Source organism: Protomyctophum parallelum, assembly GCF_964188405.1.
Source record: "Protomyctophum parallelum genome assembly, chromosome: 3".
NCBI classification, from domain to species: domain Eukaryota; kingdom Metazoa; phylum Chordata; class Actinopteri; order Myctophiformes; family Myctophidae; genus Protomyctophum; species Protomyctophum parallelum.
In genome coordinates, this window is record NC_139698.1 from 9,502,220 (window position 1) to 9,525,769 (window position 23,550).

The 23,550-nt window shown below is 42.5% G+C and overlaps 2 protein-coding genes across 2 annotated transcripts in view; both read right to left on the reverse strand.

The window, feature by feature from the left end:
- Positions 1-23,550, reverse strand: part of rims2a (regulating synaptic membrane exocytosis 2a) — a gene marked incomplete at both ends in the record, with an annotated part of 244,188 nt that overhangs the window by 81,809 nt on the left and 138,829 nt on the right. Inside the window, 6 exons of the mRNA XM_083762001.1 lie at positions 1,444-1,476; positions 2,201-2,307; positions 5,709-5,906; positions 11,814-11,936; positions 17,885-18,023; positions 22,027-22,095. Coding sequence (XP_083618127.1) covers positions 1,444-1,476; positions 2,201-2,307; positions 5,709-5,906; positions 11,814-11,936; positions 17,885-18,023; positions 22,027-22,095 — 669 coding nt within the window. The remainder of the gene's footprint in view (positions 1-1,443; positions 1,477-2,200; positions 2,308-5,708; positions 5,907-11,813; positions 11,937-17,884; positions 18,024-22,026; positions 22,096-23,550) is intronic.
- The window catches only part of fzd6 (frizzled class receptor 6), a 296,006-nt gene that overhangs the window by 50,929 nt on the left and 221,527 nt on the right, over positions 1-23,550 (reverse strand). The gene's annotated exons all lie outside the window — the stretch shown is intronic.

Consider the following 23,550-nt stretch of genomic DNA (forward strand, 5'->3'; position numbering starts at 1 on the left):
GTACATTTAAATACCATCAACCAGACACAGGGGAGGACGACACTGGTACATTTAAATACCATCAACCAGACACAGGGGAGGACGACACTGGTACATTTAAATACCATCAACCAGACACAGGGGAGGACGACACTGGTACATTTAAATACCATCAACCAGACACAGGGGAGGACGACACTGGTACATTTAAATACCATCAACCAGACACAGGGGAGGACGACACTGGTACATTTAAATACCATCAACCAGACACAGGGGAGGACGACACTGGTACATTTAAATACCATCAACCAGACACAGGGGAGGACGACACTGGTACATTTAAATACCATCAACCAGACACAGGGGAGGACGACACTGGTACATTTAAATACCATCAACCAGACACAGGGGAGGACGACACTGGTACATTTAAATACCATCAACCAGACACAGGGGAGGACGACACTGGTACATTTAAATACCATCAACCAGACACAGGGGAGGACGACACTGGTACATTTAAATACCATCAACCAGACACAGGGGAGGACGACACTGGTACATTTAAATACCATCAACCAGACACAGGGGAGGACGACACTGGTACATTTAAATACCATCAACCAGGCACAGGGGAGGACGACACTGGTACATTTAAATACCATCAACCAGACACAGGGGAGGACGACACTGGTACATTTAAATACCATCAACCAGACACAGGGGAGGACGACACTGGTACATTTAAATACCATCAACCAGACACAGGGGAGGACGACACTGGTACATTTAAATACCATCAACCAGACACAGGGGAGGACGACACTGGTCCATTTAAATACCATCAACCAGACACAGGGGAGGACGACACTGGTACATTTAAATACCATCAACCAGACACAGGGGAGGACGACACTGGTACATTTAAATACCATCAACCAGACACAGGGGAGGACGACACTGGTACATTTAAATACCATCAACCAGACACAGGGGAGGACGACACTGGTACATTTAAATACCATCAACCAGTAGGACTATAGTACTAGTACTACGACAGTAACCATGACGTACAAGTATGACGACACAGGACTTCTAGAGACTGCACGGTATACACACAGATACACAGGTACCTATAGAAACCTCTAGGTGTCAGGCCGGCAGAAAGGAATGGAACACCACTGTAGGGCGTGCAACGGTAAATCAAACGTACCAATTTAATCGCCAATTCAATAATACAATGGACAGTTGCAGCCCTATATACACAGATACAAGCTGCAGCAGAGAGGGGGGAGGGGGTTCAGGGAGTGCTTTAGACCCCCACAGACAAGGTTTTTAGGCTTTCAGAGTAAAGGACGGGTCAACCAGTACTAGTGGACGGACGGGTCAACCAGTACTAACTATAGTAGACCTGCTCCCATATCTGAGAGACTAAAAAACCTACAACGTTCAGGTACAGACCTTCGCAAGGCTCTGTTCCCTCGTCTCCATCTTCTGAGAGAGAGAGATATAAATGGGGGAAAGGAACCGAGTAGAGATGTTACGAAATGGAAAAAAATAAATAATAATAATAAGACAACATTAAGGACCGTTCATACTATAAGCACTATAACTATGACGATTACTAGAAACTGTATCGTTCACCATTGTCTGAGTTATCCGTTGAGGTGTGGACTCGGCCGTCCACTTTTACCATTTTTAAGACTCTCTCTATAGTTGTAATGCTTGGCGCGTGAAACGGCCACAATTCACACAACTGTTTCACTAATCAAGGTTACAATATAATGTAAGCCTTTTCCAGGAAACACCCTGGTCACAATGAAACAAGCCAAACGACCTCACACGTTCAATGGTATGACCCCATAGTAGCCTAAGATTGAACGACAGAATGAACCAGTCAGTCCTTCCCATTCGGTCAGAGCAACTGACCAGTGAGTCAGTATAAAGAGCAACTGACCAGTGAGTCAGTATATAACAGCAACTGCGGGCAGAAACTAGAGTTATTTTGGTCAGGATATGAGCTATATCTCGATCAAGTAACGGAAACATACCTCCGCACTGAAATATACGCTTCGTAGACAGGTCTGGCTTCAGAACAACAGAGGGAAGGTCCTCAATCAAACACATAGCCGTCCACTCTTATATGGACACGTCAACTAGAAACAACATAGAGCGCACAGTGTTTATGTAAAATGAATTAATAAAAGGTCTGACTTACTTCTCCCCTTCTCTGCGGGCGGTAGCTGTGGTAGCTGTCGACTCCGTCGGTTGGACGTGGGGGTACCGGCGGGGCTGGTTGTGACCGATCCACTACGAGGATGGGCCCTGTTGGGACACAGAGACGTGTGAACCCAGTGACTATCACCCCCAGGATCACTGTGGAGGCCTCTGGGATGCACCCCGCATCCGAGAGGACGACAGAACCATGGATAGATTAACCCATTCTGACCTGAGATCAGATTCTATAAACGTCTTCTACATCCTGACAGTTTTCTGAAAAAGCTATGTTTCTATGTCAGTCGTTCTTCGATTTTTCAAAAATAGCAGACCTACAAGCTCGTATCGCGCCACTCGGTGGCGCGATATGAGCTTGTAGATCTGCTATTTTTAAATAGCTAAAGCACGACATGATGCTAATACTAAAATGGGTTCCCGTTCAGAATGGGTTAAAGAAACTATAGGGCTGCAACGGTTAATCAAACTAATTGATTGAATCGATAATTTAATAATACAAACATTCACTCTATATTGGACACTATGTTACTGTGATATTTTTTATTTCAAATGGTAATAAGGTGGGCCAAATAAGCTCCGGCTTCAGACCTTACCTTTTCGGCCACAATAGTCACTTTGTTGACTAAGTTGTAGCCTACTGTATGTTCAACAACTGTTTTGTTTAAAAAATGTAATAATGACCGAAATAAATGCACTTACTAACTCATCTCAAAGCATAATTAATAAGTGATCCCTATAGGCAACAAGACTGTTGTGCAAAGAGGTAAATAATGCTTACATGGTTCATTGATTTGTCTATACAGTATATAAAGAAAACATGCTTCTCGATCGTATAATCGCTAAGAAGATCGTCAATAGTTGCAGCCCTAAAAGAAACACGTCACAAAATCATATACTGTACAGCCCTACTGTACTGTATGTCAGTTCACAAACTGCATGTGTAACCGACGCCGTGCAATCATTGTCATGCTCAGCTGAAGCTGCTCTTATGATTTATAGGTTCAGAGGAAGTTTGACACTTAAAATGTTGTTTGACAGCACTGAAAGATCCATTAGATCAATAGATATATAATATTCATATTGGTAATCTATAGAGCCGCTGTATATAGTATGAAATGTACTCTTTTGAATTCACATCCAGTAGTCTCACAGGCTTTGAGTTGAGCATGTGCTTGTGTGTGTGTGTGTGTGTGTGTGTGTGTGTGTGTGTGTGTGTGTGTGTGTGTGCGTTTCGTTGTGTGCTTAACATGGTTCACACATATTAACTGCCATTGCAATATGCATATGGGTGCAGATGCACACATTCAAGCATGTGTTGGAAAAAGCGTGACATTGTTCACCTACTTTCAATGTGATTATGGAATGAGGTAATCCTACTGAGTGACTTAAAGTCTGGTAATTCATTGTCTATCTCCAAATGAATTACAGAAACACAACAAACACAAATCTGAAATGTGTGTTTGGTAGATTATATGACTCTGTTGAAACAAGGCTGTTTGGCAATAACGTTTAAAAGGAACCCTGGCTAATATGACAAATATGCCTTAAAACATTATACTTGCCATCTATAACAAAAAAAAACACTTTAAATATTTTATTTATTTTTTATAAATAGAGAATCTTTCACTGCTCCTGTCGCAAGTGGATGATGTCTGTGGAATATATGGAATACACAGGCTAATACAAAGTATTTAAAATATTGCTTTGATGCTCATATTATCCTTAGGAAGCATAACGTTGTTTATTATTAGCATATTATGCACTCCATACATTCCATAGACCACACGGACATATGACATCATCAACTTGCGACAGGAGCAGCTCCTATCGAGTGAAAGATTCTCTATTTATGAAAAAAATACAATATTTAAGGTTTTTATTTTTTTTATTTTAGTTGTAGAGGGCAAGTATAATGTTTTAACTAAGGCACATTTTTCTTATTAGCCAGGGATCCTTTTAAGGAACATTGCATTTGTGTGTTAATTTTGTCGACTAAAACGACTAACACATTTAGCTGTCAAAAGTGAACAGTGTGTGAGAGTGTGGGGGATGATCAGCACAGCTGAGAAGATCAGAACACGCTGCTTGACATTGGGGTGTAATTAAGTAACCCACACACTCAGCTGTGTTGCTCATCCCACAAATACACCTTCCTTACAAATGAGGCAGCATTTAAAAAAAGGGAAATAAAACGGGCTTTCCAACCGTATAAAAGTTATCGGCAAGAAGCATTGTTACAACAGAGACATATATACAGTCATCTACCAAAAGTCTATGATGTACATTAGCGATGGTATTTGGCACATGACATGGGGAACATCGACTGTATAACTGTGTATATATATATATAGGCTACTGATCTGCAACAAGAGATGCCAGATGTCAGTCTGAGTCCACCCATCAAGCTGCAAAGAGAAAGGGGTTCCATGTGGAGACCATGCGTTCCAACGGCCTCTAAAAGGGGGTTCAACTCAAATAAAAACAAAAGATAAAAACTAATGCCATCGTCACAGGGAGAAACTGCATTAGGTAGTGTTAGTAGTATTGACATAAAAAAGGAAAAAAAAAAAAAACACAATTTGTCAGCCCCATCGCCGCTATACTCAAAGTGTATGAGCAGCGTGTGCCAAAGAAAAGAAACATAAATAAAACTTAAAACGGGTTAGGATAGTGCTGTATTATCTACAGCATACAGCAGGGGGGGGGGGGGGGGGGGGCGAGAAATCATAGCAGCACTAGGTACAGTACTTTTGGGGGACAGAAAATTAAAGGTGGTGAGCTTGCTTGCTGGATGGATGGTTGGGTGGGGTGGTTGTTGTGAGGAGGCACAGTGCGGTGCGGTGGGGTGGGGGTGAGTTTGGGGGTCGAGCAGGGTTAGAGGGGGTGATCGGTGTGGGTGGTGGTACAGTGGGTGGTGGTACAGTGGGTGGGTGGTGGTGGTTTGTCCTTCATTCTGCGGATTGGTCTGGGTTCAGCTGTGAGCTATATAGCAGTGATTCTCAACCTTTTTTTTATTTCAAGGACCTCTCGGTTTAATATGCATGAGGCCAACGGACCCCCATTAAAAGAAAAAAAAAAAAAATATATATATATATATATATATATAGGACACCCAATCAACAGTACAAAAGTTTAACCACACCAATGGGTCGAGACGCAGTGTGAGTCCTGTTGCACGTCGTAGGCGCATGGTGGTGGCGCATGTCTACGCAACATGTGTCTACTCGCAACCAGTTTGGTTGCAAGGAGTTGCATCATTGCATGGCGACCCATTGGTGTGGTTTGGGCTTAAGTCTGTGAGAGTGTGCAAATGGAACCAAAATGGACCCTGTTGTTGTAAGGGTCCCGGTTGGATCCATTTGCACACTTCGCCAGTTAGGTGTCGTTTCGTCCCCCCGGGGACCACGACGTTGAGAACCAACTAGGCTATGGGGGGGGGGGGGGGGGGGCGTGGCTGGTATCTGGGGTTGGGGGGGGGGGCGGGGTCACACCTCGTGGTGGCAGGCGAGGGAGGGGCGGACCTCCCGGACGGTAGAGACGGCATAGACCTCATGATGGACGAGTCCTGGTGGGGAGGGTTGCGTTCGGTGGAGCGCGAGCGGGAGGCGGGCCGCTCTATCGTGGGCCTCTGGTCCGCCGAGCGGGACCTGACGTGATACTCGTGCCTATCCATGGTGGCTCCGTGGCTCCTGAAATAAGGGTTCATTGGGGAAGATATAAGGCAAGGTTGCTCAGTGTGGGGGGGGGCGCGGGAGGGATGGAATGGGATGCATTGGACCAACAGGAGTATTGGTGAGGTGCTGCTGGCCTTGGAAAATAAACGATAGAAGATAGAGGAAAAAGGCTGTGCACTCGTATCCACCATGGAGACATATATTAAACAGACACCGACGTTTCCATCTCTGAAGACCCCTTTGAGGTCGAAACGTCGGTTTCTATTTAACACATTCTGACCTGAGATCAGATTCATACGAGGTTTCCGCCGGACACACACTGGTCCTGATGAACCCATTCTGACCCGAGATCAGATTCTAGAAATGTCAGTCGTTCTTCGATTTAAAAAAAAATAGCAGACCTACAAGCTCGTATCGCGCCACTCGGTGGCGCGATACGAGCTTGTAGATCTGCTATTTTTCAATAGCTAAAGCACAACATGATGCCAACACCAAAATGGGTGCCCGGTCAGAATGGGTTAACACATGAGGTGATGTGTACGACGTATACAATAAGCCAAATCCCAATATAAGGCATTCATAAACGTGAGGTTTTTAGGAAGCCCCAGACAGTGCTATGTGAGATCTAATCCAGCATATTTGGCCCATTCAAATCAATTGGTTGACGCAGATCTTGTCGTCCTAGAAAAGCTGTAAAAACTTAAGGCATCATAAATATGACATAATTTGGCATGAAACAAAAAACAAACGAAAAAAAATGCATTTTACACAAACTGTATAAAAGGCACTGCAAGAAACATATCAGAATAAGCAATGCCAATCATATCAGCCCACTTGATACTGAACATATACGTACATAAATACTGTATATCTCAGGAGATGCAAAACATGCATACAATATGATTACATACAATTATATATTTGCTACAAATAATCAATACAAAGATTGATTACAATAAACAAGATGTAAAACATTAAACTAACCAGTTCATATACAGTACAGTACGTACAGTACTTCATTCATTTCTATAGCCTAGTTGTCACGATTAAAGATCATTATGTTCGATAGAATAAACTCCATTTTATCATCCGATACTATTCCTGTCAATGACCCACATAAACATATTCATGTATATTTGGCTGCAGATCCCCATCTGATATATTTTGTGCCACCGCCATCTAAGATTTGTGTTATTAAAATGTTTTAAAAATATATACCGGTATATCTTTTTTTTTCCAAATCTTTCTTGAAAACAGATCTACAAGCTTACAACGCGTCACGTTGTGAGCTCGAAGATTGTCTCTTTTCAAAAAGTCGATAAAGTGGTTAAACTGATTGTGACTATTATTAAAGTGCCGTGATTCTACGATGATACTAGGAGAAAGATGGATGGTGATCCACTTTGAGAACCACTGCATTACACTACAGAAAACACAACAACAGAACAGATCAAATACAGCAGCCAGTGAGCCAGTGTTTTAGACACTAAAAGATGTCTTTGAACTGTTCAGATTTGTCCCGTACACAAAGATGTGTACGGGCTGTACCGGACCGGGGGCTGCAGACAACAAGCCCATTTGAAAGACCTTTTAGAAGGTCAGTCCAGTGTTGTACATTTGAATGTAGAATTGTGAACAGGTGGCTCTTGTGACAGTCTTGTAGTGTCTAAAAGCAGGGTGAACAATTAAAGGGATTGTGACATTAAAAAAAAAGGTTTTGGAATTGTTCTTGTTTTTTTTTAGGTTTTCTAATCTCAATTGCACCCAAAAAACATGAACTTTTAACATTCAGTAGATTTTCTGTGATCTGGGGTTTTCTGGCTCAAACAGGTGCTCTGATTTGCCGGCAGTAAGTGACATCACTTACTGCAAATCCCATATATGTCAATGGGATTTGCCAGCAGATGTCACTGTTTCACTGTGTTGCCTGTTTTCATTGTAGCAAAAAACCCCAAAGAAAACTTCAGACCACAGAAAATCCACTGAATGTTCAAAGTTCAGGTTTTTTGGGTGTAATTGAGGTCATAAAACCTAAAAGAAAAAAGAAAAAGAAAAATAAATGAAAATGAATGTCATAAAACCTTTAAGTTAAAATTAAACATCTGTCCAGTAGAGGAGGTTCTTCCTGTTGTCTAGTCCCAACCAATAGTAGTGGTGGAAGTCAAGAAGTCACTTTACCACCTAAACCCCATATGGTTGACTGGAGTTCCTCAGAGCTACTTTACTAAATTAGTATATTTTCTGTTATTATGGTGGCGAAAGCTTCCGCAGTCAATAAACAAAAAAAAAACAATAATTTAGGAAATAATAAATTATACAAAAACCAAAAAATAACCCAACAAAACAAACAATATCCAACACCATCGTAGTAATAATAATAATAATAATAATAATAATAATAATAATAATTGGTATAAGTACAAAAGCTTTGGCTGCAAATGTTACCAAATTAAACATTTTTACTTCCGTCACACCTTTTAGACAATAGCTGATCCACATGCCGTCATGTCATGTAACTTATGCCAGTTATCGAAGTGTTGGGAGCTTGTAGATCAGCTATTTTCACAATAGACAAATTATAACCGAGCTAAAATTGGTTAATGTATGTTTTGTATAAATGACATAAGCCTATACAAACTAACTTTTGAAATAATAATAGTAGTGGAATAAGAAGAACAACATTTGCCTCTGAGATCAAGTGCAGTCGCAATATATGAAGTACGGAGAAACGGTCACGTGACGTCCGTCCCGCCACTGAAAACAGGGTTTCAACATCGGTCACTGTCCTTAACCCATTCTGAACGGGAACCCATTTTGGTGTTAGCATCATGTCGTGCTTTAGCTATTTAAAAATAGCAGATCTACAAGCTCATATCGCGCCACCGAGTGGCGCGATACGAGCTTGTAGGTCTGCTATTTTTTGAAAAATCGAAGAACGACTGACATAGAAACATAGCTTTATCAGAAGACTGTCAGGATGTAGAAGACGTTTATAGAATCTGATCTCAGGTCAGAATGGGTTAAGCAGCCTCAACCTGTCCTTTGTTTGTTTTATTTATTTTATTATTATTATTATTATTATTCCGGTCAATATATACGGTGATGATCATCCTCATCATAATCATTAGTGGGGCTCCCATCCCGAGGTCATTACAGTCAGGGGTTTATTATTATGGGGCTGTGGACGGTGCAGGTAATGTCTGTTATGAATCACACAACTCATTAGGTGTTGGCAGACGGATAAAGGGACTAAACTCCTTCCTTGTGCTTCACTGGGCATTCAGGGCTGGAAAGTAACTAAGTACATTTTGGCTGTTGTTGCCGTAGAAACCACCTATCTCCATTATTGTCCCATTTTAGATTCTACAAATGCCTTCTCAAACATTTTCATGTCAAGGGCCGCCAAACATACCGGTATATGTAATTGGCCGCCGACCCCCATCTGTTGTTCCAGGAACAACCCCCCCCCCCCCAGAAGCAAAGATATGAGTTAAAAACGTTCGCTCTGAAAGAATATATTCAAAACATTTGCGCCACATTTTCATGATTTTTCAAAAAATAGCAGATCTACAAGCTCTTAGTGTGGCACTCATTGCTCGTTGATTTATTACATTTAGTTATTAAAGCTGAAATAATGCTCTTTGATCTTTAAACCTCGTGTTCTCGTGTTTGGTAAAAAAAAATGATAATAATAGCTTTTCTCGAGAAATCTCGAGAAGTAAGCATATTTTGATGGGAATATTTTTGTACTTTTGACTCAAGTAAACTTTGCACTACAAATAAAGGTCATTATTATTACTATTAATAACCTATTAATGCTACCTTTTACTCAAAGTACTTCCGATACTACTGTCTATACTTGTGGTTCACGGGCGTTGCACCGTTGCACTGTATTCCTGTGTGATTTCCATCAAGCACAACATATTGGTGTCCTTGTGGCGGCTGTGGTTACGGTACTGTACTGTACAGTACAGTACAGTATGTCCCAGACAGAGAGAAACTCTAGGGAGATCTATAGACATTTTCGCAACACAACAATTAAGTCCGAAAAGAACAATAAATCCTTGGGGAGCTACTGTACTACAATGCGTCAAACTAAGAGGTGCCGAGAGCTTCAAACTCCGCCAGCATAAAACTGTCTCAGTGCCTTATGACGCCTTATGACGCCTTATGACGCCTTATGACGCCTCACCCTTATCATGTGTCATTACCATAGACTGTAAAAAATATGGACAAAGCGTTCCCCGGGTCTAACATGGACGTAAAATGAAGCCTCTTATTCCTGCACTGTAAGTCGCCATCTTTCTAGATCCGTTTGGGCCCAGCTGGCCATTGGCTGGCTCCGTTTGGGCCCAGCTGGCCATTGGCTGGCTCCGTTTGGGCCCAGCTGGCCATTGGCTGCCCAGACAACAAGGCGGGACTTCCCCCCTTCTTCTCCGTTGGTTTTTATTTTGACTCGAGTGGGTGGGGGATCCCGATCATAGACTGTAACGGTAGCCACGTCCCTCAGAACATACGCGACTTTATGGTCATTTATTTTATAAATGGGACCATAATTTTCCAAAAAGAATATTATGACATTAGAAATTAGACTTTAAACTAGTGACTGGAAGCAGAAAGTATTCATGACCATGTTTATTAAGATAATACAGTCTAGGTGAAGTTGGGCCCAAATACATGGACTTCTATGGGGCTATGGTTTTTTTTTTTGGTCCAGTGACAGCGCCACAACAGGCCATTATATGAACTTTCAGGAGTTTCAGGCTTCACAAAATATGTGATGGGACCTGATGGGACAGGGGTGTGATTCAGTGGTGAGAAAAAAGTACTCAAATTATTTTATGTACTGTAAGTAAAAGTATGAATACTACAATGTAGTCCGGAATTTTAAATTGACTAAAGAAATTGCAGATTGTAGCTTGTAATTCTACAAGCTTACAATCTGCAATGTTTTTGATTGGCTATTTGGCTATCCAAAATCTGCAAATGTAACTATAGCAACTAGAGTTTTTAAATAATTTTAGTGGAGTTAAAAAAAGTACAATATCTGCCTCAGAGATGTAGCGGAGTAGAAGTATTGTCATTTGGAGATACTCCAGTAAAGTAAAAGTACCTAAAATGTACTTGTACATAAGTAAAGTACTTGAGTACATGTACAGTACTTAAGTTACTTTCCACCACTGGAAATTATTGATGAACGGCCGGACAATGGCAGGCGGCCCAGACTCTCTCTCTCACACCCCCGCACACCCCCACCCCCACACACCCCCGCACACACACACACACACACCCACACACACACCCCTGCACACACACACACACACACACCCACAGACACACACACACACACACACACACACACGAACACTATAAGCTGTCCCTGCACGGAGTCTTCAAATGAAAGAGCATACTGTACGCTCATAAAGAAGTATCATCAGATGGAGATGCTGATGTATCGACTATGGGTGAGCGAGCGGTAAAGACCTGCCCATAATATCACACAGAACACATACACTAATCACAGACATGACTGCCCCAGTGTACCGCTCAGGGTATACACTGTACATGGTATACACAAACAAAATACAACAGGTACATCTGCAGAGCCGTCATAATACTGTGTACAACCAGCGTGCGTACTTTACAGTTGACGTCCGTCACACATTCTAGGGAGCTCAAGGCCTCGGTGACTAAACTAGTACCATGCAGAGGCAGTTGTGTGGGTTTTATATTCTACACACAACGTTCACCACCAGAGCTGTGCCCCACAAAAAACAAATAAAACAGGGATATCATTATCTGTCATCACGTTTCACGGTCACAGATAAATAAACGTTGGGACGACAACCTCAGGAGAGGGACCACAAGACGACGGTCGGATGCACGGATATATATAAGAGTGGCGCTGCCATTGTTTGATACCTCTCATAGTCAAAGTCGGAAGAGGAGTAGGCGCCTTCCGAATTGGCGCGGCACATCCTAGTGGAGCGCAGTAACCGCACTGCCTCCTCTCGGCACATGGGGGGGTACACACGGTGGTTGCGGCTGGCGAGGAGATATATCAACATATACGGGTCAGTATTTCAGTACTTTAAAATGTGGAATGTGGAAAAGAAAAGTGTTGGAATAATACCCTTCTAGCTATAAAAGGATTCCTGATGGTAGATTCTGTTCTTTGCCGTGATTTGATCCACATCCATTTCTACGACATCGATGTATGTATGTACAACATACATACATATATAGTATGTAATAATATGCAAGTATAATAGGAGTACATTTCAAGGTAATTGGCACAGGAAACCTCCTCTGCTGGACAAAATGTCACACGCAAAAAAAAGAAAATAATTCACAATGTTGACATAGAAGATTATTTGCCGACTGAAATCAAATCACACAATACAATATCAATTATCTGTCGCTCTAATTTGTCCAGGAAATGGACCGTATACCTTAATAATATTATTAACATTGAACTTTAAAGTTCGGAATAATAGCGGGTGTGGAAAGAATGCTTCTACGGAGCTCATGTTTCTGAAATGAGAGAGAGAGAGAGAGAGAGAGAGACAGAGAATGTGGATGACGGTGTGACGGTTTGGATGGGTGTTGTAGGGACTCTCTACAGTCTACACTAACACACATTAGGAACTATATTTGTCCATCTACAGGATAAATATATATACCTGAACGCTAGGCAATGATGGCACCGACCATGTCCAGTCAATGCTCTGGGTAGAACAGCAGCTTTCTAGCTAAGAAAGAGAGCCATGTTTTCTGTGATACTCATCTCACTCTTTATCTAAAAAGGCTGTTTACAGTTCACCCCGAGGACTATAACTACAACCATAGCTATATCGGTCACCATCGTCTTTGCTATAGTGTGGACTCTGCCATTCACTAACAATTTTCCAAAGTTATAGTTAGTTATCGTTATTATCGTGCTTGGTGCGAACCCCTTAACTGCAGTCTAGGCCCGTTGGTACGCCTATAAGCATTGAAAGGGAGTAAAATCCGATTTCCTCGCTCTAAACTGTATGGTCTGCACAGTTTAATGGCCAACGTAATTATACTCGATTGCAAGCTGCGGCGTTCGAGTGCTGAAAATAGGCGATCTACAAGCTCACAACACGTTGGCACGCACGTGGCAAACCAATAATTAAATCAGCCATTAACACTAGTGCGCCACAGTGTGTCAGTGCCCAGAATTCAGCTTCGAATTTGGGAGCTTAACCCATTTTGGGGGGGGAACCCCTTTTGGTGTTATAGCATCATGTTATGCTTTAGCTATTGAAAAATAGCAGATCTACAAGCCCATAGCTACGAGCTTGTAGGTCTGCTATTTTCTTTTTTTTTAATCGAAGAACGACTGACATAGAAACATGCATTCTCAGGTGAAGGTTCTACCTGGGGTCTTCCTGTTCGGGTTCATGGAGATGCTCTGTATGTCTGCTTGGAGGAGGAGGTAGGGAGAGGTAATGGCAGCCACACGGTGGAGGGAGAAGGTGGGGAGGAGACAGAGATGGTTCAATGGGGTCGAGGAACGGACTAGAGGGAGAGGATGGAAGACAAGGAGGTAGAGAGAATGTAGAGAATGCAGCGTGCTGGATATACATACATGAGGTCAGGAAAGTGGTTCTGAAACTTTTTTAGCCCTGTGACCCCAAAAGAGGAATTAATATATTTGTTTGCCCAAGCTGAACAGTGAAAATAAGACAATCTACAAGATTGGAGAGAGAGAGAGAGACTCTTCCCCAGCTGTGGCCACGTACAGATATATGGATGTCGTGACTCGTAACCAACCAGCAGTGGCCACGCTGGAGAAGGATGGCACGCAAGCCCTTCTGAGCTACAGAGCACATCCACACACCCTGAATGATTCAATTACCGTCTATCATTGCCTATACAGTTATATATTATCTCATATCATTATGTGGTGAGATTTCACAAGTTCACATACATAAATACATGTTAAAAGATAACTCAAGATAACTAGACTTGGACAGAAACAATAATGATAATAATCAAAAACATACAAAAAATATTATTCTGATTGTAAATCATCAAAATAACTAACCAGAAAAAAAAAACATAGGTTTCATTCATGTTTGAGCACAACTCAAAGATCTGTCATGTTGTTCCATAATTCCATCTTCCATACTGTAGTTACATAATTGTCCATGACTCAGTTTGCGTGTCATTTCCAGCTGTTTTCAAAAGAATACAAAAATACAAAAAATACAAAAATAACTGAAAATGTTGTTACATTGAAGGCACTGAAAGTCACGTGAGTTTCTGTCACAGACAATTTAGATAAGTGCATTTCCTGCTTCTGAAATATGAAATAAAGTTAATTAGAGCGGGTTGGGGGGGGGGGGGGGGGGGGGGGGGGGGGGGGGGGGAGCTAAGGCGTAGCGGTGCGAAGGCTGTGAGTGTAATCTGAAGTCTTGGACAGACATTTACCAACGAAGTCTTACAGAAATCTGTGTGCTGATCGAGCATGACTGACCATTTCCCCCTTGATCATTCATGCATTCATTCACCAGGTAGTATTAATATAGTGAGTGACATTATAAGGACTATTATGACACATTTGTTGATATTTTCAAACGGTTAATAGGTACACATTTTCGGAGAAGGAAGGAGAAGTGAAACAGCTCTCGTCGTCAGTCACGGCTGCTCAAGTTGTATTCCAAAGCAAGCCCAAATGTTGATATATATAAATAAAAACCTATTAACAATAAATCAACACTTAACAAAACATTAACAAATTATTAAACAATCAGACATTTGCTGTTTACAATATGATACTAAAATATCATACTATGATCCAATCGCAAAGTGTCACAGCTTAGCCACAGTAGGGGGAAAAAAAACAAAAAAACAAATTAAACTAGTCCGTAATATGACGGTGTCACATGCCGAACATAGCAGATCTACAAACCCACAGCACGTTGCATGTGAGCTTGTAGGAAGCAGAGGCACTGTATGACATCAGCACAGGTTTTTAGTTTCTTGGGAAGAGAGCAGGATGCAATTTACACACTGAAAAGATTGTTTCCAAAGAGTTTAAGGCAAATGAAGTAGTAAGTAGCCATGACTCCTTGTTGTTTCTATAGCCTGAGGCAGCTTGATGTACAAGTACACCCCCTGGACATGGCGCTAGTATGTCGCAGGGACTCACCCCCCAATGAATGCCAAGCAGGGAGCCATTTGGGGACCATGTTATAGTCGGCTGGGGACTGAATCCCGGACACAAGGGCGGACACTCTATAACCACAAGGCCACTGAGCTGGTCTTAAGGGCAGTGTAAGGCAAAAGGCCACTTTGCATAACGTAGCTGCATGTCGGCACCCACACGCATTCGCATTGCATCTGTTCATGCATGCTCGTAGGGCCGGGGGGGCGATTATGGCCATAATGGACTATAATCGGTCATAATTGACGAAATACCTCGATATCGATGTTGCAACGATATTGTGGACTCGGGACTGTTGCTTTCACAGAACATTGAGTGGGTAAAGGAAAACAATAGTCAGGTAAGTTCTGAAAATGATTGACAAGACAATACTTATCATGATATTACCATCACAATGAAGGTGGCATCGAGTCTCATATCACAACATCGATATAACATCGATATAATTGCCCCAGCCCTACACGCTCGCATTATGTACATGCATGTGCACGGTAAAAAATCCTCAACTCAAAGAGCGTACAAATGGAACCAAATGGACCGACTTCCCTACGTTCTCTCTGGCTCCATTTAGACTCTCTCAGAGCTAAAACCAACACAGAGGATTTGCCAGTGTGTGTGTGTGTGTGTGTGTGTGTGTGTGCGTGCTGCAGTGCTGACCAGCATACAGTAGCCAGCGCGGTGTGTAAGCTCAGGTGTGGGGGGGGGGGGGGGGGGGGGTACCTGTCAGGGGAGTAGCTGTCTTCGGACACAGTGGGGTGGTCCAGTCTAGAGGAAGAGCTGTACTCTGACCCCCCACCGCCAGGGTCGTATTCTGGCTCCTGACCTCTGCTGTATGACAGAAGCGGACTGGATCACCCCCCTAGAAGTGCCCTGTGTGGTGTGCACTAAACACACTGCCCGCTATGGGCCAAGGGGAGGATATGTCTCTCGGCTCGATGTTTTATGCATGAAACGAACGACGAAAGAACGACAATCCTCAGTGTGAATTTAATGCTGGGAGTGTACAAAATGGAACCAAATGGACCCTTCCATTTATTTTTTTTACTCTCTCAGAGTCACGAGTGGATAAATGAACACCGAGAGTTTAGTACTGTCAAGATAATCTGACGTATCATCTGCGTAGAATCCAATACGGGAACAATGGCTCGTCGCAAATGCAATTGTAAATTGGATGGTCATTTACACAAAGACACAATACAATACAATCATCATCATCATCATTACCATCATCAGATGAGTGGAAATAACAGATCACAAAATCACACAATTACCCAGAAAGCATTGGTCAAGAAAAGGATTACCATGTACTGTAATTACCTTTTAAAAAAAATAATGTTTTAACATCATGTGAACTATCACGTAGCACACACATGTGTACCGTTCCAGTACGCATGTACAGTAGTTCAGCTACTGCTCTCTCTTTGTACCTTATGTGCTACTGTACGTTGTGCTACTCTGTCATGTACACACCTGCTACTCTGGCACCCTATTTTGCATGTCATATTTCCAGGTCTAAAGGTCCTTAAAGGTGTTTTTCAGAAAAGGGGTGAAAAAAAATCATAAATAAACGCAAGGGCCTTTAGACAGTAATTAACCCATTCTGACCTGAGATCAGATTCTATAAACATCTTCTACATCCTGACAGTTTTCATTCTGACCTGAGATCAGATTCTATAAACGTCTTCTACATCCTGACAGTTTTCTGAAAAAGCTATGTTTCTATGTCAGTCGCTCTTCGAATTTTCAAAAATAGCAGACCTACAAGCTCGTATCGCGCCACTCGGTGGCGCGATATGAGCTTGTAGATCTGCTATTTTTAAATATCTAAAGCACGACATGATGCTAACACCAAAATGGGTTCCCGTTCAGAATGGGTTAAGTAATACCACCACCATCTTATGCGCAATAACAATTGTGAGCTGTGCTGACTGCACTTAACACTTAAGACTCGCCAGCAAATTTAGCACAGCACATTTATGTTAATTAAGGGCACTGTGCGTATCTGGTATTCTGCACAATGTCTTACCAAGACTCACCGCATATTGTTAAGACGTTGTCAGGACCACGTCTTAAGTGCTTTACAGAGTTGATCATAATCGACGCAGAAAGCGGCGAGCGACGGAGGGAGAGAGAAATGTCTCGCGTTCAGTCCGTGCCTTACGTGCAAACATTTTTTGGGGGGTTGTAGGACACCGTCAGTATAACTAAGCCATACTCTTGCAATTGTCAAGTGATTGTTATAATTAAAAATTCTGGTTGTGTCTATGTTTATTTGATGTATGAATTCTGATTTAATTTTCCCTTTCCTATAAAACTCTATAAAGTATCAGGAGATGGAGGGTGCACAGAGTGTTGCATGCAAATATGATAGGCAACCAGAGCCCTGCTCACTAAAAGTTAAGACATAAGATCTGGCTGTAGTTAATTAAGACACGCAACATAGGGCCCCTTATGTCTAACTTCATCTACATACCTGATTCTTTTTGCACCTCATGTAAAGACCTTCCACTTTTTCCACCTTATGTCTAAACTCATGCCTGCTACTTTTCCATGCTACGTATATGACTATATGTATATAAATGCTTATAACTCTTGATCTTAATTTCCTGTGATTTTCTCCTTGCTCTCCCTCTCTCTGACCCCCCAACTCCTTATTGCTGAAAACTACAAATAATGGAGCTTGCACAAGCTGTAACAATTTGACCAACTTCTTTACACCATGTCAACGAGTGATGTGACAATAAAAGTGACCGTGGTTGTGAATCTGAAATGCCAGACTAAATAACCATGTGGTTACCTGGAAGGCGGGGGGACGCTGGGAGAGCGCGAACGTGCCCGGTTGATGTCTGCCGACCTGGAGCAGTGGTTGGATGACATCACCTGCTCTGGGACGGACAGGGTGGAACTCTGGAGGTCTCGACCGTTTGTCCGGTAGTCTGGAGGGAGGGTGAGGACGGATGGGAAAGAGACAGGAGAGGGCAAAAGAGAAGCAGAGTGTAAGGGACACTTGGACAGGTACTTTTATTCCATCAGTTTGAAGCCAAAAGGCCTTCTCAGACGGGCAGCGACTCACGCGTCTAGCAATTCCTCTTCAATGAGAGGCGTGCGTTGATTTTGGAGGGAGGTTGAGGGGCGACAACGCAAGCGTTTTGTCGTGGGTGGGCGCGGCCCGTGAAATTGTCGCGCCGCACGTGCACAGTTTCGTGCACTAGACCTGAATCGTGTTGCACTTTTTGTACGCTCATGAGCAGACCTTTCACTGTTCCAGGCGACACCGTCTGCGTCACACACACTCCCCGTCTTGAAAATACCTTAATTGTGTTTTTGACAAAGGCAATCAACCACCACTGTGTAAGGTTGAAAGTAACGTTGGTTTCCTATCATTGCTTGTATCGCGGCTACGAGCTGTGCAACCTCTCGTTGTTTTTCGCAGCACCTCAGCACTACTGGTGTGCGCCTTTCCAGCCACGGCACACACCAACGCTTTTTCTCCTAATGTTGTGTCAAGCAACACAGCAAGTTCAGTATAATGTACATAGTTTGTACAAGTATAAATTAAATACATTGAAATACGTTCATGTTGTAGTGCAGACTAATTCCTCCCAAATGTGTACTTTGCTTTATACCACACTATACACAATGTGCAGGCCTAGCAGTTTGGGACAAAACCTTCTAATAGTTATATGTTAAATGCCAAACTGTACAGGTGATGGATTTTCCATTTTATACTTTGCCGAGTCCCCAGATTCAAATAAATGAGGACTAAGTTTCAATAAAGGTGTGGTTCACTCACTGTGATAACATTGTGCATTAAACATGAAAATAGCCTTAAAAGAAAATCTGAAATATTATAATGAATTTTCCCTGCAAGAGTGATTAGTCCATTGAACTTGAAAGAGTTCATTACCCGATAATCAGACGTGGCTAGCAGCTACGGTTAAGGTCAATGCTTTGCACTATTAACCCATTCTGGGCGGGAACCCCTTTTGGTGTTCAAAGCATTGTGTTATGCTTTAGCTGTTGAAAAATAGCAGATCCACAAGCTCATAGCGATAGCGCGGTCTGCTATTTTGGAGCAAAATTGGAATATATATTGTTTGTTCAGAGCGAACGTTTTTAACTCAAATCTTTGCTTCTGGGGGGGTCCCTGGAACAACATATTTTGACATTGGGGTCGGCGGCCAAATACATATAATTTTGGGGACCCTTGAGATGAAAAAGGTTGAGAACCACCGACATAGAAACAGGATTTAGAAGGCATTTGTAGAATCGTCCTCAGGTCTAAATGGGTTAAAGTTGATTGATATTCAATAGAGTGTATAGCTCATTAAAATGAGTTACACATAACCGTGACTCAAGAGTACGATCAGAATAAAACACGGGCGGTAATGACAGAGCAAACGTTAACCTTCACTCAAGGCATTTTGACAAAGTAATAATGTTTAGATTTAAAAGTGGTGGCATTACCAATAGCTACATTGGCAGTTATATTAATTGAATATTAACCCATTCTGAACGGGCACCCATTTTGGTGTTGGCATCATGTTATGCTTTAGCTATTGAAAAATAGCAGATCTACAAGCTCATATCGCGCCACCGAGTGGCGCGATACGAGCTTGTAGGTCTGCTATTTTTGAAAAATCGAAGAACGACTGACATAGAAACATAGCTTTTTCAGAAAACTGTCAGGATGTAGAAGACGTTTATAGAATCTGATCTCAGGTCAGAATGGGTTAATTGAATATTAACATACTGCACACAGATGTGGCCACCCTGGTCCACTAGTTTGTCAAATCAAAACTTCAATAGTCAGGCATGAAACCCTCTAAATGCGGTTTAATTATGTAATTATGCGTATGGGGGGGGGGGGGGGGGGTTGCCATGTCTGCTATTTCTTCCCAACATACAGCTAACAATGCAAGTCTGCAATCAATTGCGTGCAGAAAACTAATTAAATCCATTCTTCCTCTTGACGTGTGGGTTCACGCCTGGGTAGAGTCTGCCTGTTTAAGCACACGCAGTATAAAGACCGGAGCGTTTACTGTCAATTAACAGGGTTTGACAGGCTATGGGTCCTCAGTACGGTGCAGCAGTTATAACGGATGAGACGGAGAAATATCTGATGTGTCAGGAGACAAAGCATGCTGTTTAACCCATTCTGACCTGAGATCAGATTCATACGAGGTTTCCACTGGACACACACTGGTCTGATTGACCCATTCTGACCTGAGATCAGATTCTAAAAAATGTCAGTCGTTCTTCGATTTTTCAAAAAATAGCAGACCTATTGTAGATCTGCTATTTTTAAATAGCTAAAGCATGACATGATGCCAACACCAAAATAGGTGCCCGGTCAGAATGGGTTAATGTGTTGTCTTCAATGGCACTGCGATGATACCTAGTACAGTACCACTGCAACGGCATGCAAATTTATCTATTAGCTGCTATTGAAATGAGCCTCATGTAGCCTAAGAAGTGTTGCTTCACGTAATAATAACAAATATAGCTGCAAACAGTGATACAGGGGCTAAGGAATGAAATTAAAAAACAATGTGCAATATGCACAATAAGCCATAGAAACATAGAACACTGAACTTGACAGAAAGAAGGCCGTGCAATTAACAAATCATCATTTTAAATAGCTGACCCCTCACCTCAGTAAATCTAGTTTTGCCTAGGGGGGGTATTCCCTGCCCTGGGAGTGGGGGTCTGTCTGTCTGTCTGTCTGTCTGTGAAGATAGAGCGCTACAGCAATTGACTCTCTTTCTGATTTTCTCTTCAAGCTCTCTCTCTCTCTCTCTCTCTTTCTTTCTCTCCCTCGATCTCTGACACATCTGATGTCTGTCTTTTCCCTATCCACTTTTTTGTTTGTTTCTCTCTCTCTCTCTCTCTCTCTCTCTCTCTCTCTCTCTCTCTCTCTCTCTCTCTCTCTCTCTCTCTCTCTCTCTCTCTCTCTCTCTCTCTCTCTCTCTCTCTCTCTCTCTCTCTCTCTCTCCCTCCCTCTCTCCCTCTCTCCCTCTCTCTCCATTGCGTGTCAGTGGTGTAGCAGCGTGGGCGTACACAGCTGAGAGCCCAGCGTATAGCATGCCAGTAGCAGCAGCAGCAGGCAGTGCCGAGGGAGGCATCTTAGCTGTGGTGCTGCAGCGTTGCTTTACCCCGTTAACCCTAGATATGGTGTTATGTAAACGCAGGTTCATACCCTATTAACACTGATGATGGATTCATAACCTTCTAGACTCCAGGTTCATACCCTATTAACCCCTGGGCTACAATTAACGGAAAAAAAACGGAATATTTCTAAAAAATACAAACCTCCCGTTCACGGAATTAACGGAATGTCAATCAATGTCAGTTATCTAGGGTTCAACGGAGCAAAAATTTATATTTTTTCGCTAATATCACTAATGTTGGATGTAATTGACCAAAAAACGGCCGAAATCCGCGTGATCGTGCACTATCGTGCACGCGCGCCGTCTCTATGTGCGTCGCTGTAAAAAATGTGATATTTTGCGATGTTTTGGGGTTGATTTGAGGTTAATTTGACTTAGTTATGAAAAATATAGCATTAGCTTAGCAATCCGGACCAGCCAAGCTAGTGACTAGGGTCAAAATAATACCGGATGTTGTCGATCGTTGAACCGGAAGTGACTTAGGAAGATTCGTCTATTTTGGCCAAAATCAGCATAATGGTGCGTTCCCGCCATCTGGTGGCAATTCGAGAGAATACACTAGTAATGAAAAAAAAAAAAAAAAACATCTGTTCAAACCACCAGATCTTTCTATTAATGTGAAAATGATTAATTAAAAAATATGCCAATTTGTTACCCAAACAAAAACATTGGGATTGGTAGTCCAAGGGTTAACACTGATGATGGATTCATAACCTTCTAGACTCCTGACTCTATCACTGGAATCACAAAGGATAGACGTGTGTCTTACCATTTATTACCCCGACACCATCTTCACAGTCGTAGTCTGAGATCTCACTGTCACTTATCCTCTGGGATCCTGCAAGGCAGAGAGAGAGAGAGAGAGAGAGAGAGAGAGAGAGAGAGAGAGAGAGAGAGAGAGAGAGGGGGTGATGGAAGAGAGCGGGGTGGGGGGGGGGGTTTGAGAGGAGAGAGAGAAGTTAATTTACATTGGTCTCGTTCACCCCCAGCGCCTCGCCGTCGAGACCCACCTAATCTTTATTGGTTAAAGTGACGTCTCAAAGTGCGTCCGGGACTATATACCGTTATACCGTGTATATATCTTTATATACCCAATGAATTCAGATGGCACTGTCTCTCCTGTACATCACCGGGCGTGCTGCGGGGCACCGGCAAGCCAAAACAATATTTCTCCTGATATATATCAGCGCCGCTGTCGCTTGGGAAAACCTTATACAGTAAAATGTGCAAAACTGTTGAAACAAACTAAAAAATATAAAAAAGTTGAAATATGCATGATGGAGATATGAGGTTTATTATGCCCCGACAGCGACAATATATAAAAAAAATAACTGTAACAAAATTATCCAGATCTCACCCACAAGCTGAGCCGCCGTGGCCCATATTGAAGATGACAGATTCAATTGTTCAATTTGAAGGATCAGGGGGGGGGGGGGGGGGGGGGGGGTGATGTGGGACTGGAGAGTATTGGAATATTGGCCTGGCTCTCTTCATCCTTCAAGTCACCTTATCCAGCTCCTGGCCTCATTTTAAAGCACCCTCCCAACCCCCCCAACCCCCCACCCTATCAGTTAACTTTAACCCATTCTGGGCGGAAATCCCTTTTGGCGTTAGCATTATGTTATGCTTTAAGCTATTGAAAAATAGCAGATCTTACAATCTCATAGCGCGCCACTCGGTGGCGCGCTATGAGATTGTAGGTCTGCTATTTTTTGAAAAATCGAAGAACGACTGACAGAAACATAGCTTTTTCAGAAAAAACTGTACGATTTAGAAGACATTTTATAGAATCGTTCCCAGGTCAAAACGGGTTAAATCAAATGGACACTTGTGCTTTTTTTTCTTCCAGAAAAGTGCTTCTCTCTCTGGCAGCACCTCCTCCCCCAACGTGCTCGTCTACAGACGACCAGAAACCTCTCCCATTTTTACGGCTCGCTCACTCTCACACTGACACACACAGAACACGCTCAGAAGGACCTTGAACTCTCTAGTCTAGTAAATAAAGTAATACACTGGCCCAGGCCGTAGCGTAACGGTCTGGGCACCGGACTGGTAATCCAGTCGCAGTGTGCCGCGGGTTCGACTCCCGGACCCGACACGGCCTTTACTGCATGTCATCCCCCCATCTCTCTCCCGTTTCCTGTCAGCCTACTGTCTGTCCCTTCAAAAATCAATAAAAGGCGTAAGCCGCAAAAAAATATCTAAAAAAAAATAATAATAATAAAATAAAGTAATACACTGAAACAGTCCTGCAGTAAAATAAGAGGTCAGTGGACCTATACTGTATCCATTC